A 15117-nucleotide genomic window follows, 5' to 3' on the forward strand; every position below is an offset into this window, starting at 1 on the left:
TGAATGTGGGCTAGTGGCCAAGAAAGTTCTGTCTACTGCACGTCTGAGGTTAAATTTGTAGTAGAACATAGTTATGGGAAGTCATGATCTCATAGTGTGAAGCAGCCCTTCAGGTAATTTGGGTCCATTCCATATAGGACCAAAACGTTGAATCCATCACAGTATTCATCAGGCAGCCAGTGCGGACAGCATTGAAGTACTGAGGTGATGTACTCTCTGCAGCCTGTGTTGCTAAGCAGCCTGGCAGCTAGGCTGCTGTGTTCTGAAACTGTAGTTACCTTTTTATTAGGTTGGTGGTTTAACAACTAGGCACAGAGAATTACAGTAATCAAGCCTGGAGATCAAAAATGAATGAGTTACTGTCAATAGGTCTAAATCTGCAAGGAGGAGGCACAGGCTTCTTGTCAGAAAGATGGAAAATGGTGTATTTAGTAGCCACAACTATTTGATTATCTGTGATGTTCTGTTCAGGACACCCAAAACTGTAACCCACTGTGACACTTCTGCCTCAGCAAGTGAGATCTTTTCTGGAGATTAGACTGTGTGTCAACTCCCTGCCTCTATCCCAGACTAATCTGTCTGTTTCACCAGCTAACTCTTGGAGACTCTGCCAATCTGAATCTTGCCTTGCAGGTAATTGACAGTGAACCTCAGCTCCCAAGTTCCTCCAGAGACGTCTGTATGCAGTGTCCTGTTCCTCTCACAGAAATTATGAAGTTTGCCACCTGCAAAGAGATAGGGCACATACCAGCCTGTTAGGTTAGCTGAAAACTCACACTTTGCTGTAATAACACAGCACTGAGATAGTTTTGTAATAAAACTAAGAGTAAGTTTATTAATAAAAACCAGAGATTTAAGTGTTACTAAGCAAGAGAAAAAGATACAGGTATGGTTACAAACAAAACATTTTTTTCTAGTGACAAACTTAATCCTAGCAAGGTATACCTTTGTCTAAAACAGTTTCTCACTGTTTCTCACAGCAAGTTATCAGCACTTTTTTTCCCTTCAGGCCAAGAGGACCCAACTTTCACAGGCTCAGAGGATGCTGTTCCATATGCCCCTTAAGTGATGGATAATTAGAATGTCTTTCTGCTCCCCTTTTTATTTTCCAAAGTCCATTGTCTTTGGCTCAAGAGCCAGGAAGACTTTCTGGGGTGCAAACTCTGTCCCCTGATGTGCTCATCAAGCTGCAGTTTGTTACCTTTGTTTACCTTATAAATAAACGTACTTTCATTGTCCTCTGGCTTACAAAGCTTGTCCCAGACAGGTACATCCACATTCCTTTGTATAATGCAGGCTGGTTTATCAACACTCCACAACATATTTTAGGAACATATTTCCAGCACACATGCATAACTCTTTATACACCACTCATAGATGCATCACACAATGATATTTGTAACCAGTATGTCACCAGCTTTCAGAGAAGACCTTGCTTGATACACTTTTATAGTACAATAATATTGTATACAATCAGCTGATTTAATTGCTTAATATTTGGGAATAAGAGCCCCTGCTTTCCCTCTGTGGTGTCTGGACCCTAATTGTCACAGTATCCAGAAGCAGTAAGGAGGCCAATGTGGCCACAAGGCTGTGGACTGTCTTAATGATCTAAGGACTTACACTCAGTGGAGGATAACATTATAGAGGTGGCAAATTCTTTACCTTCCCTACCAACATCATACCAGGCTTTTCAGTTTTCAGCTTCATCCAGCTGCCCTTCATGATTATCTTGACTATTTTAGTCAAGATGCTGGACATGTTGGAGTTGGCACTGTTCGCATCTGATATGAAGATGATATAGAACTTCAGTTTGCAACCTCATAATTTCTTTTTGTGTAGTTTATTGAATGGAATATTTATTCCATAGGTCTCCCACAAAACCTCTAGATTATTTTACATTTTTTCACCTCTGTAGAGGCTGTTTTTTCTTTAACAAACCAAGAAAAGAGAAAATGGATGGAAAAACATGAAAATGGATAGTAATAAGAGAAAGGTAATTTTCTTTGTCCTTCCAAAGCCTTTGCCACTGTTTTCTTATTTCTACATTTTGTACTTCTGGTCTAATGCAGTGGAGCAGGGTGAATGTGCTCAATTTTGGCTCAGTGAATCATCTGTTCATTTAGCTTCTGCAGCTCAATGTCAAATAGAGCTAAATATTACAAATTTTTACTAAATAAAGGGCTATTTTCTCATTCAAGTTAAACTTATATCAACTAATAATTTCTAGCTGTTATCTGAATCAGATTTGTACTAGGTCTCTTATGTATACTACATATACTATTACAATACATCTATTCACTACACCAGGCCATGTTACATAATTTAAAAAAAATGACATTTGGTACATGGGACACATTAATTTACACTAATTTTATATAAAAAAGGAGTAACAGAATAAAAGATCAAGAGGAATATGATTAAAATAAATTACAGTACACAGTAATGTATCCCGAGAAACGATCAAAAGAGTCTTGCATATTCTTACATATTTCTCAAGAAAAAGTTGAGGGGTGCAGTCTGAAATTAAGCTGGAGGTCTGCATGGTCTAAAGTCTCCTATCATCACTCATTCTGGAGAAAAGAAACAACGAATAGTCTGTATTATGTTCTAGAAATAAAATAGTGTTGAAGCTCCTCAATTCAAACCATGATTTGACAGAAGCACGAAGAGTCTGAAGTATTTTGAGGAATTATGTTTACTGGGGTACCCATGTGAATAATTCTTTGTATACATTTGCATGATATTCTTAGATGCTTCATCATACTCTATTATATTCTTTCTGTACATCAGATAAAGTAATATTTACTTCCTATTTGATGAATTTTAATATTAAACAATCTGAAGATTGACTGCTTTTAATAATTCTTGTCTGTGTTACAAAGAATATTAGTTTATTTGAAAACAACAGCATACTAACTCAATTGAAATTTCTGTAGCTGCTTAGAAAACTCTTAAACTGTGCTCATGACTCATGATGCAATAGGTTCCTATGATTGAATTATAGCTTTGCATTTAGATGAGAACCAAACTATTATTCTACAGATGCTGTGATTTTTGCAGAGACTTTATTTCAGTTATTCTGAATTAATGACGTCTATTTAGCATACTTTTTCTTAGATGCTTTATTTTAAAGTTGAGAATAGAGTTGATAAATCTAAATATTATCCGTTTCAAAATAAGTTTTAAATTACAATCAACCATAGTAAAACTGTAGCATCATCAGTAACCATCTTTAATTCAAACATAAAACCCATTCAAAGTAATACAAAATGAGCTTTAAAATACAAGTTGATATTTAAATCAAGTACAATGCATTTTTGATATTGAGGTATATTAGAATTATACACAACATAAAAAGGAGATATATACAAGGAAGATATACAGTTATGAAATATAAAGGGCAGATTCAGTACCTTGAAGAGTTAAAAAAAAATCAGCAATATGAAATGGAATTAGCATGATATTTTGACATATGAGCCTCAATTCAATCCTGGAGTAACTTAGTGGATTTCTTATCTAAGTGGGATGTCACTGAATCAAACAGTTCAGTTTTAGGGGATTACTTCACATCTTGAGTACTGATTTTGGGAAAAGTTGGTATTTTGTATTCCCTTCAGAAAAGTCATGGTTGGGCTCAGTCTGATTTCCTTTAAGCATGGAGTTTCACAGAATTTTTGATTATTGAAATGGTGGAGTCCATGAAATTTTGACAAGCATTACTCAACAGAAGTTGTACAAATCCAGAATTACTTTGAAGTTATAATTGTCCTATCACCATTGTAGTCAAGAGGAGATTTGCTTACTTAAGTACCACAGTTGGACACTATGAACTTGACCTTCGTGTGCTGAGTACCAACAACTTCTACAACTTTCAGTGGAAAATGAGGTGCTCAACAGCTTTCAGGATCATAACCTACATTGACACTTTTGATATATAATGTGGCATATTGCCCTTTTTTCTTTTTGAAAATCTGGCCGTAATACGTTAGAGTATTTTCAGTAGATTAAGGGGGAAGAAGGCCAGTATGCCGACTCTGCACCTGATCTTTTCCTGGAGCTTTGCAGAGTAAAAATGTCAACAATACCAAAGCTCTGTCCTATGCAGAGTAAAAAAGACACCACTACAGTAGTTTTGTGTTGTCTTCTTGAATATTCATATAATATTAATTCAAAGAAAGACCATCATGAATTCAACAGAGAAAACAGTTCTGCTATCAAGTGGCCTGGAAACTTTTTTATTTTTTGGCAAAGTAAAAATAAAATCTTCACCGTGTATTTGGTCTTTTAAAATGTCTAAAGTGCTTAAGCAAATGAAGCATCCTTTCCCCTTGGAATAAAACAAGGTTTTACATTTCAGCTTGTTTGGAACAGTTCCAGATAGCAGCAGTGGAAAAAAGCCAATTTGGTCTTATTCAGTATCTGACTAAAATCAGTGTTGCAGAATATTTTTCCGGCTGAAGTGCTTTGCTGGCAATTTACAAAAAGCCTCAGGTACAGATCTATTCCCCCAAGAGCCCTGGGGCTGTTCTATCTTGCATCAGCAGCAATGATCCTCCAGAGCTTTCATGAGAGCCAGGGATTGCCATACTGCAGCATGCTCTGACCATGCCCCCTGCTCTCCCAACAGGGCCAGGCAGAAGCATTTACATTGGCATTAAACCACCCAGAGATTTCCCTGCACCGAGGAAATCCTCAGCTACCCAGTTAAGGTGGCCTTTTTGCATTGCTGGATGGAGTAGGTTGCAGCCTCCCTCATCATTAGCAGGGAGGTGTGACTCATGGACACAACAGGACTCCATGGCCTGTTCATCTGCAGCCAACTGGCCAACCCACCTACTTGATGGTGATTTTAGCACTGGGTGAAAATTTTTCCGTAAAAGTTTTAGCTGAAAACGTGGTTTTGAATAAAACTAAGATTTTGTGGAAACTTTGTTTTTCTGACAAAAACAAAACAAAACATGTCAGTTATTTGGTTTCTCCCTTTATTGGAGTGGAAAAAGGGGAGGAGGGAGTAGAAGTGTGTGGGGGGGGGAACAAAACACACTTTCTCACACGTTTTTACTCCATCTCACCCTCTTTTCCATTGGGAAAGTGGGATTTTTAAAAATTAGGTTTAAAAAGTGAAAGTGGAGTAGTCTCTTTTCACACCCCCTGCCCCCAATTTTTCCCAGTGGAGAACACATAAAACGTGAGTTGCAGGAGGGTGAAAAAACGTTTCTCAAAATGTTTGACACAATGGGGAAGAGTCTGGGTTGTTTTTCAGTTTGGAGGGAGGGGAAATCGACCAGCTCTACTTAATATTGCCCTCCTCCTCTCACCAGCCCTGCTCTAAAGGGGGAGAGCGGCGGCCACAGGGGGTTCATAACCCTAGGGCTGGAGGGGACACGGGGTAGAAGCCCCTGCCCCCAGCCTGGGAGGGAGTCACGGCGAGTCCTGGAGCCACAAGGTTCTGCCTAAGCTGGTCCCCTTCGCCGCGCGCTGGTTGCCTCCTACAGGATGACCCGCTCCGCTCGGGGAAAACTGGCAGCGCGTGCTGGAGGCGCTTCGAACCCAACGGCGGCTAGAGCCGGTGAACCCGGCGCCCACGCCGCTGAGGGGAGGCGCCCACCCGGCCGGCCAGGGGCAGCTTCGACAGCCGCCTTCTAATTCCCAGGGTTCGCGCGCGCCGACGGGCGAAAGAGAGGGAGGGAGGGCGGCGCGCGCGCGCCGGAGGACTTTCAAACCCTAACGGCCGCCGCGGCGGGCGGGGGCTTGCGTTGGCTCTGGCGCCACGCCCTCGACCCCGACCGGCGCAGCAGTCGGCGGTGGCGCAGCTGCAGAGGCTTCCTCGCGCGAACACGGCCACGCTGAGCACCTGAAAGGGCGGGCGAGGCCGGGCCTGAAACTAGCCGAGAGAGGGCTCGGGTGGACCCTGTGGGAACGGGAAAAGTTGAGCCTGGGCGCTGCCTGGCAGAGGGATCCGGCTCCTGGGGCCGCCAGTTGTGAGCCAGCCCCTCACCACCCACCTTCTGAGGACTCGGTGGGAAAAGGGCTCCCAGGACCCTGCGCTGAGCCTTTGCAGTGGGCCAGGGGGAATCCCTCCTTGCAGTGAGGAGAAGGCCCCGCTAGGCGTTAGGCCAGAGCTGTGGTGCCCCTTCTCTCCCCCCCGGGGGTGGTGATGGCTGTTGGGCCGGGTCCCCGTCTGTGAGCCCAGTGAGTTGCTCAGGCAGGATGAGCTCCATAAACAGCAGCTATGTCTGGGTCACACCCTCTCTGCCTCAGGGCCCCTTAAGCAGGAGGTACTCAGAGGACTCCCAGTTCTTTGGACAATACCATATCATATGGAAGAAGCGGCCATTTGTTGTGCTGCTGGTATTTGTGAGCTGTGCTGTGGGAGGTAAGACACTTATGGGCTCCTAATATTGAAATGATAGCAAGCAGGCACAGTCCCGTATTGGATGGATGTAGCACAGCTTGTTCCTCTCAACCCAAGAGAACCTTGCAGGCCTCTGGGAATAGAAAATCACCTGCTTGGCCTGTGTGATACCAGTCCATCTCAGCATGTGTGTCAGTGAAGTCTGTGGTTAATTATTGGAAATGGATCAGGCCTAAATGCATTATGACATCATCTAGACTTTAACTTTTCACTTTGACTAGTTTCACCTTTTATCTCTAACCTTTTGCCCTCTCGCTGTGACCTTCACTGCCCAACTTCATGCACAAGCTGTATCATTGGGCTTCTCGGCTCCTTTTGTTACCTCTCTCCTCCTACCTCAGCTTCCTTCTGCACTCTTCTTCCTCATCATTGTTCATCTCCTTCCTTTTATGTGTCTCGCTTGACTTCCACAAGCACCACTTTTCTTTCTTCTGTTATCTCCCTGCTCACATCCCCTCAACAATCCTCCACTTCTAGCCCTCCTGGTAAAAAAAAAAATGATCATACATTTTTATATAATGAAGAGGTTCCAAAAACAGCAGGAATCAAGCCACTAATTGGAACCTGAATCTGGAACCAAATGCAGTTCTGCTTGAGCTATGTTAACCTTTTCAATTATTAAAAAAAAACAAACAAAAATGAGGAGTCCTTGTGGCACCTTAGAGACTAACAAATTTATTTGGGCATAGGCTTTTGTGGGCTATTCACCCTAATGTGTAATCATCATAAAGAGAGAAAATAACCAAAATTAGATGTAAAATGAGCTCTACATATTTGGTTGAAGAGAACTAAACCATACAGAAGAACTCGGTTCCAGTGTAATTCCAGATAAAGAAAGAAAAAAGTTAAAGAGAGAGGAGGCACCATCATATAATGTATAAAGGAACTACATCGCAAGATTTTTAAAGATCTCAGAAACAGAACGTACTCAGGACACTTTGGGTACGCTCTTCCTGATCTCCTGCTACTTCGTGGTCTGTGCAGTCCTCTGTATGATCATCTTAAATCTGCAAGTTTACTTACCTTTACAAAGCACTAGAAGCTGAACGTTTCAAGCTTCTGCTGATGAGGTATTGAATAGAAAGGTACTCCATGCTGTAGTATATCCCTGCTCTTTAAACTTTTTCTCCTTAAATTCTGGCTTTCCTTATTTTTTACATAGTTTTTCTGTTAATTGTTTTCCACCTTTACAGGACCAACAGACTTAGTGATATCAGGAAGAGAGAAAATTAAGTTCTTAGCTGTCCATTTCTTTTATCTGAGGTATATGGTTTGCTGATCTAACCCATCATTGCTTAAAGGTTACAGAGGTCTTACCATAGAAGAGAATAAAGGAATAGATCCAAACTGGCTGAGAAGAGTTTTGAATGCCAGTGAAGCAAGACTTGCTCCAACCCCCAGCTCTAGGATGGGCAAAGGCCAGGGTCTGTATTTTTTTTCATCAGCAATGGATGCAGATCTCAAAGACCACTGACTGCAGGGCTAGCCTTAGGGAAAATGGCACTCTGAGCAAATTTGGTGTGCCTGGTGCCCATGGGCTCCCCTCTGTTGCCCCTAGGTTCCCCTCCATCACCCCAGCCCCCATAAGCTTCTCGGGTTCCCCATTTCCCCCATTACCAGCAGGAAGGACTGCAGAGGGAGGAGTTTCTGAGCCCCGAGGGCTCGCTTAGGCATACACTTCTGACCACCCTGCCTGTGGGAAGGGGGGACCCAGGGGCTGGTCCTGCTGCCTGCACCTCCCCGCCAGGTTGGCAGCCCCGAGTTCAGCTGCATGCACACCCACTCCTGCAGCCCAAGCCTGTCAGCTTGCCACACTCAGCACCCTTGTGATCATCCTGGGCAGTCACCCATGTCACCCATCCCTGAGGCTGGCCCTGACTGATTTCTACCTGCACATACATGTTGTATCTAAAATACTTCCACTTAACCAGGGGTGGGCAAACTATGGCCCGTGGACTGGATCCGGACCGCGGGATTGCCACCTGTGCTATAATTAGTAGCACCCCGGTGAACCTTGGACAGGCTTACTAAGATTACGGAACTAGGTAGTGCCTGGGATCATGGTCCCGAGACCCTTTCTCCAAAGAGCCAAGTCTGCTGATATGTTGACATTGACTGTGAAACGGCAAGTAAAAGAATAGACTGAATGCCAGGTTTTTGCATGGCAGATCACCTCCACAGAAGCTGAATTTTTCCACCAATGAAGTAGTGATGACTGTAAAGGAATGAGCCCTTATACCCAGAAAATAAAAAGCACCTTAGACCATGCAGTCTTCCTTAACTTAAATAACATTGGCATTTTTCTATGACCAAAAGGGAGCCCTTTCTTCCCCTCTTCTTTGCAACCTGAACAGCAAAAAGGGGAGCCTGATTAGCATAAATCCACCATGTCGGTGAACTTTATGAAGACTCTGAATGCTGGCATAAAGCTGAAAGTTAAAGTGATTACTGAAACTACGATTGTCCTATAGTTAAGTGCAGGGGTGGGCAAACTTTTTGGCCTGAGGACCACATCTGGGTGGGGAAATTGCATGCAGGGCCATGAATGTAGGGCTGAGGCAGGGAGTTGGGTTGCAGGAGGGAGTGCAGTGTGTGGGAGGGGGTGCGGTGTGTAGGAAAGGGCTCAGGGCAAGGGGTTGGGGCAGAGGGGTGTGGGGTGTATGAGGGGGCTCAGGGCAGGAGGTTAGGTGCAGGAGGGGCATGTCAGGGGGCTCAGGGCAGAGAGCTGGGGTGCAGGAGGGGTTCAGGGTGTGGGCTCTGGCCTGGTGCTGCTTACCTGGAGTGGCTCTGGGGTGGCAGCAACGTGCACCGTGTGCACCGGGTCCCTGCATGCCTGCCCTGGCCCTGCACCGCTCTCAGCCAGTGAGAGCTGGGGGGAGCGGTGCCTGCAGGTGAGGGCAGTGCACGGAGCCCTCTGCCCCTCCTCCTCCAGGGGCTGCAGGGAGGTGGTGCCAGCCGCTTCCAGGAATAGGGGTAGCAATCCCGCGGGCTAGATCCAAAGCCCTGATGGGCCGGATCTGGCCTGCAGGCCGTAGTTTGCCTACCCCTGCTCAAAAAGGTATTAGGTGCCCATGATACCTACAAAACTTTTGCCTGTATTACCATGCTCATTTTGAAGATGTCCAGGGGAACTTTTTTGTGTTGTTGCAGTACTATATAATGCTTAACTTGTATCTTGTGCTATTTGTTTTTAGTGCTTCACTGTTAGGAATGCAGCACATGAACTAAATAAGAATATACTCAGATGCTACAGTAGAAGGCTATTGGGAATTTGGATACATGTAACTTTGGCAAATGTTTTTGGGGAGGTGATAATATGGCTCTTGTTGGCTAGATTTTTTACTGGTATATTTTCATTGGTGTATTTTCAACTAGACTTGATATTGAAAATAGGAAAAAGAAGCAAGTAATTGGCTTTATTGTACAATTAAATGCTGAATAACACTATCCTGGTTAACTGGAACACTTCTTCAGAACTTGCCTCTGTAGAGTCCCATTACAGAATTTGCATAATCTGCCTCCACTATATACCTCCCCTATGGTGAATTCACACTTTGGATTGTTTTGCTGTTTATTCAAAACCCCATTTGGTTAAACTCTTTCAGATGTCCATAAAACATTTTGGTGGTGGTGCATTGAGGTAATCAGTTCGAGATATAGAAAATGGAAGGGGGAAGGAAGAAAATATAAAATATCATTGGCAGATATAGTGAGTGCTATTTGTTATGTTTGTTTCACTTTGTACATTTGAGCTGAAGGGAAATACGGATGCTGATGAGTGCTTACCAGCCAGACCAAGACCTGGAACTAGGAACATTCATGCAGTTGTGCCCTGGATATGAAAATAAGTACTGGTTGAACATTAATTTTATTTATATTAAATGTAAATTTCCACAGCCCTTATGTTAGCATGTTTGTAAACCTAAAATCAGGTAGCATGTACAGGAGAATGTCAGGTCAGATCTGTTGGGCTGCTTCTGATCAGAAATGCATGTTTATATACAATGATACTGTTTCTGTATATAATAATCTCTCTTTATTTCCAGCTCTGTTGAGAACCATTCTGAAGGAATCAAACATTCCTATTATTGTAATTCTTTGTTTGTTTGGAATTCTCCTTGGATTATTGGGCTACTTTATAAAGGAGGTACTGTATATTTAGTAACTATAACCGTTATTAAAGTGGGCCATAAGGCAACACATGGGTTTTTGCTTGGTTTGTTGGTTTTTTTCACCCCACAGGGTTATAAATAAAGAGGGAGTTTAGTTTTGTGCAGGGGTTCCCAAATGATGGACCACAGAACACTATCCTATCATATGGCTATCCTTGTTTCCAGATACTAAACAACATTCAGAGGCAGCTAAAAATACATGAAATACATCCTTAATACTAACAAATTTATTTGAGCATAAGCTTTTGTGAGCTACAGCTCATTTCATAGCTCACGAAAGCTTATGCTCAAATAAATGTTAGTCTCTAAGGTGCCACAAGTACTCTTTTTCTTTTTGCGGATACAGACTAACACGGCTGTTACTCTGAAACCTATCCTTAATACTAGTTTTCCATATAAGATATTTCTGTAGCTGGCACAGGGATGCTATGAGATTGTCAATGAAAGGGGAGGTAGACCTTATAATTGTGAATTGGATGGGTTTGCAAGAACACTCTCTCTATTAAGAAGTAGTTCATGCTATCAAAATATTTGAGAACTGTTGGTCTGGAGGTTAAAATTCCAATCTAGGCTTAGAGATCTGGCTTTCGCCCACAATTGTCCCAATTTCCTCATTTGTGGAATAAGGATAATAATTACTTAATTCATAGGGTCTTCTATGGTTTACTTAATATTTATAAATCATTTTGATGGTAGGCACTGTAATTGCAAAGTATGGTTTTTGGACTGTCTGTGGAAAAAATCATTTTGGTAAAACCTCACTTTTTATTAATGCACATAAACAGTCGATTATGTGTTTAGTGTTACACATTTGGGGGCCTATTCATGAATAGTTTATTGAAGAAATGTCGGTGGAATAAAAGTGATGAGACACTAATTATTTCTTATCTCTCAACCTGAAAACTGAAGTAAAACAGGAATAAGTCAATAATATTTTTTTAAAGTAAATAAAACTGGGGGTGATCCAATTGAATTACTAGAAATTATTCTTGTCGTGTGTGGTAGAATGATGGTTGTTGACTTTACTATTATTAAAAACTTAATTCAGATTGATTCAGACAAAACGTGTTCCTTACTTGTGCTAAAGAGAAATCAGCCTATTAATAAAAAAAAAAATTGAAATCCCTATTTGGAAAGCTGTGTATAAAGCACTTGTGTAGTGATTTACCTTTTTCATCATGTCATAAAGATAGTAATCCTCCCAACAGCTCTACAAGGTACTGTAGATATGTAACTAAAGATAGAGAAACTGAAAAGCAGTGAGGCTGTGACAAGTTTGAGGCTACACAGTGGGGTGGATAAAAATGATTTCATTAAAAAAAAAAGAAACTTTATATAATTGGATTTTTTTAAAATTAAATATGGTTAATAATATTGTTATATAATATAATATAAATATTGTTAATAATAATAAATATTGTTATAATTTCAAAGAGGCTTACTTAAAAAAATAAACCTCTTTGAAATTATAACAACATATGTTATGGCCTAAACTTACAATAAACAATTAAATCTTTTAAATTAAATTAAAATATTAAGCAGTACATGTTTGATGTTAAAGTTTCAATGAAAGTCAAACCACTGAATTGGTGGAAGTTACTAACTAAGCGCTTGTAACCAGAGTTTGTTGAAGTGCTGAACCAGTTTTTGAGCCTCTTCTGTAGGTGCAGAGAGAACATTTGGGTTTATTCATCTAGCTCAGTTCAATGACTAGTTCATTTAAAGTTAAGAAACCAGCTGAAGAAAAAAGTAGAAAAGCTTGTTTTCTTCTTCCAATCAGTGAATAAAAACTAGATGTAAAAGGATGAGACTTACTAGATCTAAAATCCTGAAGGAATTGGTGACCAGAAATATTCAGTTCATTTAACTTAACTACAGATAATACTTTGTGTAATAAATCAGTTAGTTTTAAATTTAAACCAGGATTTGATAGGGTAAGGTAGTTTTATTTAACTACTAAAAACATTGTAAAATGCCGTTTTTGTGCATTTTTAATTGAATTCAAATTTCCAAATAGAGCTTGACACAAATCACAAGTAAAAAATGAATCATCATCTAGTAAGTAAGAAATGTGAATAAATGTAAGATAAGATATATAATTGCTTAAATGTATATGGGTATAGTGTGTCCTTGTGTTTAGCAAAAAGAAGCACCAAATGTAGTTTAAAGGCTATATTTACTTGCAAATCAACATGTTTTAATGGTTACCAACTAATGAGAATTATTGTTTCTTTAGGAAAATAATTAAAAAGTACATATGCAGAAGAAGATTACAATCAATGATTAAATCAAGGTTTCCTGCTTGCTGATTTAAATTGTGATTAAAAGTGATGATTTAAATCATTTCACTCTGCCACACAGAAAATTACTGGTAGAGATGGGATTTATTACGCAACAGTTGCTCAGTCTTAAATTTATGTTTAGTCCACAGTAACACACTAAACCATTGCTGCATCTCTGCATATGCATCAACAGAACAAAAATCTTGTATGATGTGGAATAAGTAATGCAATGATTTGTTAGTATTTTAAAAATTTTGTTGTGATAGAATGGTGGATTTTTTAAATTAGGTATTTAGAGTCAATAGGCCATTACCTACTGTGCTTTAACACTTTTAAGTGAAATTTTAGACCTAAAAGATTTGGTGCTTCTTTTATGATTATAATTCTAGTGTAATTACTTACATTTATAATTAGAAATCTTGAAAAGTTATATACAACATTCTGTTCTAATAGTTTTTTCACTACAGTTAAGCAGAGTGACCACTCACTAGCTTCCAAGGTATTTTCTTCCTGCCCAGCTTCAGTTTCTGCAGACTCTCTCCTTTGCTTTTCTCATTTTGTTTTCTACCTTGACTCCTGTGGCTCTTTGTTGAGCAATCAGCTAGTTGGTTAGGCAGAAAATGCGACAGGCATGGCTGAACACAAATTTCCTTACCAGCAGGCTCATAGTGTCATCATTTTTTATCCCCTTCTTGCTCTCTCTTGCAAACAGTTGGAGCAGTCTTGGAAGTTCTTTCTCACAGGGCAGGCAGAAGAGTTTCTAACAGCAAGACCCATGGTAGCAGTCACAAACCAGGAGGTTCTCTCTCCCCTTCATTTCAGGCTTCCAGTGGTAAGACCACTACCTTTGTCAACATTAGGAATTCAGCCTCCCCCTTAACTTCTCAGGATAGGTGGCATATTTTGAAAAATCTTCCACACTGTGCACCAGTGGTCCCACTTTTGCCATTTGTGCTCCTCTAAAGCCGGCAGCACTTTAAAGAGGGCCTCTTACTTTTCTGGAAGTTTGCCTTACTGGACTGAATGCTCCAGCCCCTCCTTTCATCGCAAAGGCCAACCTGACTCTATGGAGTACCACAGCATTTCAACCCCTCTTCCCTTCGAAAGTCCCAGGAAATTCAGGGCACACATCAGAGAGTTTTGTTTGCTGAGGCTGGGGGCACCACAGTTCTCAGCACTGTAGTTTTCCCTCTTCCCACAGGAGTGCCAGGGGATGTTCCTATCAGACTCTTACCATAAAACATGGGCTTTAGGATGCCAAAGGGCTTATTAATCATGTAAGAAATGTTTTATGGAGGTGATTTATCCAGAGATCCTCTCCTTAGTGGGTCAGGTTATTCATCAATCCAAAGTCACACTCAATGTTAAGGCTACTTCACTTTCCTATGCAGGTCTGCTTACCTCCTTTCTGTGTCCTCTCAATTCTCTATTTCTCCATCCACACACTGTAATGTAGGTTAAGATTGAGAGGAAAAGCTTTAAAAGGTCCAAGGTCTCTGAGAGGAAGATTAAACCACCTTCTCTTCCTTCTCTTATATCCTCTTTTTCCTCAGAGGAGGCATACTTCATCAGACATTTCAGTTTTGATAAAGGATTCATTAATGAAGCAAATATCTAGAACCACTAGACTTTAGTAATCCCCTACTGAGCTCCCAGAACCCTGCAGGGGACTATTAGAACAAGGATTGACAGAAGGATGGGAAGGAGTACTTGTCTTTTCCTGAATCTGCCCAAACATTGCTGCTCCCAAAGTATTTGGCTCAGATAATCACAGAAACAGGGAGGGATCGAGATGTTGGAATAGATGCTTTGCTAAAACTGAGGGGTATGTAGCTTAGGGGTGGATGAAGGGATGCAAAGATGCCCTTTGTGCTTCGTTGAACCGGGGCCTATTGTGTACTAGTCTAGTTCTCCAACATAACTTAGAACAGCCTTTAGGCTTCTGTAAGGTTTACCAGCTGCCAAAGGCTGGGGATCATGCCAAAAGCAGGTGCTGAGGGGTGTGTGTTGGGCTACTAAATCAGTTCTCCACCATGAGAGGATCTCCCTACACTGGGGTAATTCTCTTGTGATTGACCAGTTTTTCACTTATTCTTCACTCAGTGGGATCAACCATTCCATCCTCTTTCACATCCCAGCCATCTATCCCTAGCAATTAAGGAGTTATTACAGTAGGAGGAGGACTCTGACAACCTATTCAGGAATGTGCATTCCCTTGACCAACCTGCAGTAGATAAATTGCCAC

At 41.2% G+C, this 15117-nt stretch overlaps 1 protein-coding gene across 1 annotated transcript in view; it reads left to right on the forward strand.

The window, feature by feature from the left end:
- Positions 1 to 6213: 6213 nt before the first annotated feature.
- LOC311522788 (solute carrier family 9 member C1-like) overlaps positions 6214 to 15117 on the forward strand; it is a gene marked incomplete at its 5' end in the record, with an annotated part of 307404 nt that continues 298500 nt past the window's right edge. Inside the window, 3 exons of the mRNA XM_084632258.1 lie at positions 6214 to 6379; positions 10465 to 10565; positions 13585 to 13704. Of these exons, the coding sequence (XP_084488384.1) occupies positions 6214 to 6379; positions 10465 to 10565; positions 13585 to 13704 (387 nt within the window). The remainder of the gene's footprint in view (positions 6380 to 10464; positions 10566 to 13584; positions 13705 to 15117) is intronic.

The sequence above is a fragment of the Lepidochelys olivacea genome (assembly GCF_965140295.1).
Source record: "Lepidochelys olivacea isolate rLepOli2 genome assembly, chromosome: 6".
Taxonomy (NCBI): Eukaryota; Metazoa; Chordata; order Testudines; family Cheloniidae; genus Lepidochelys; species Lepidochelys olivacea.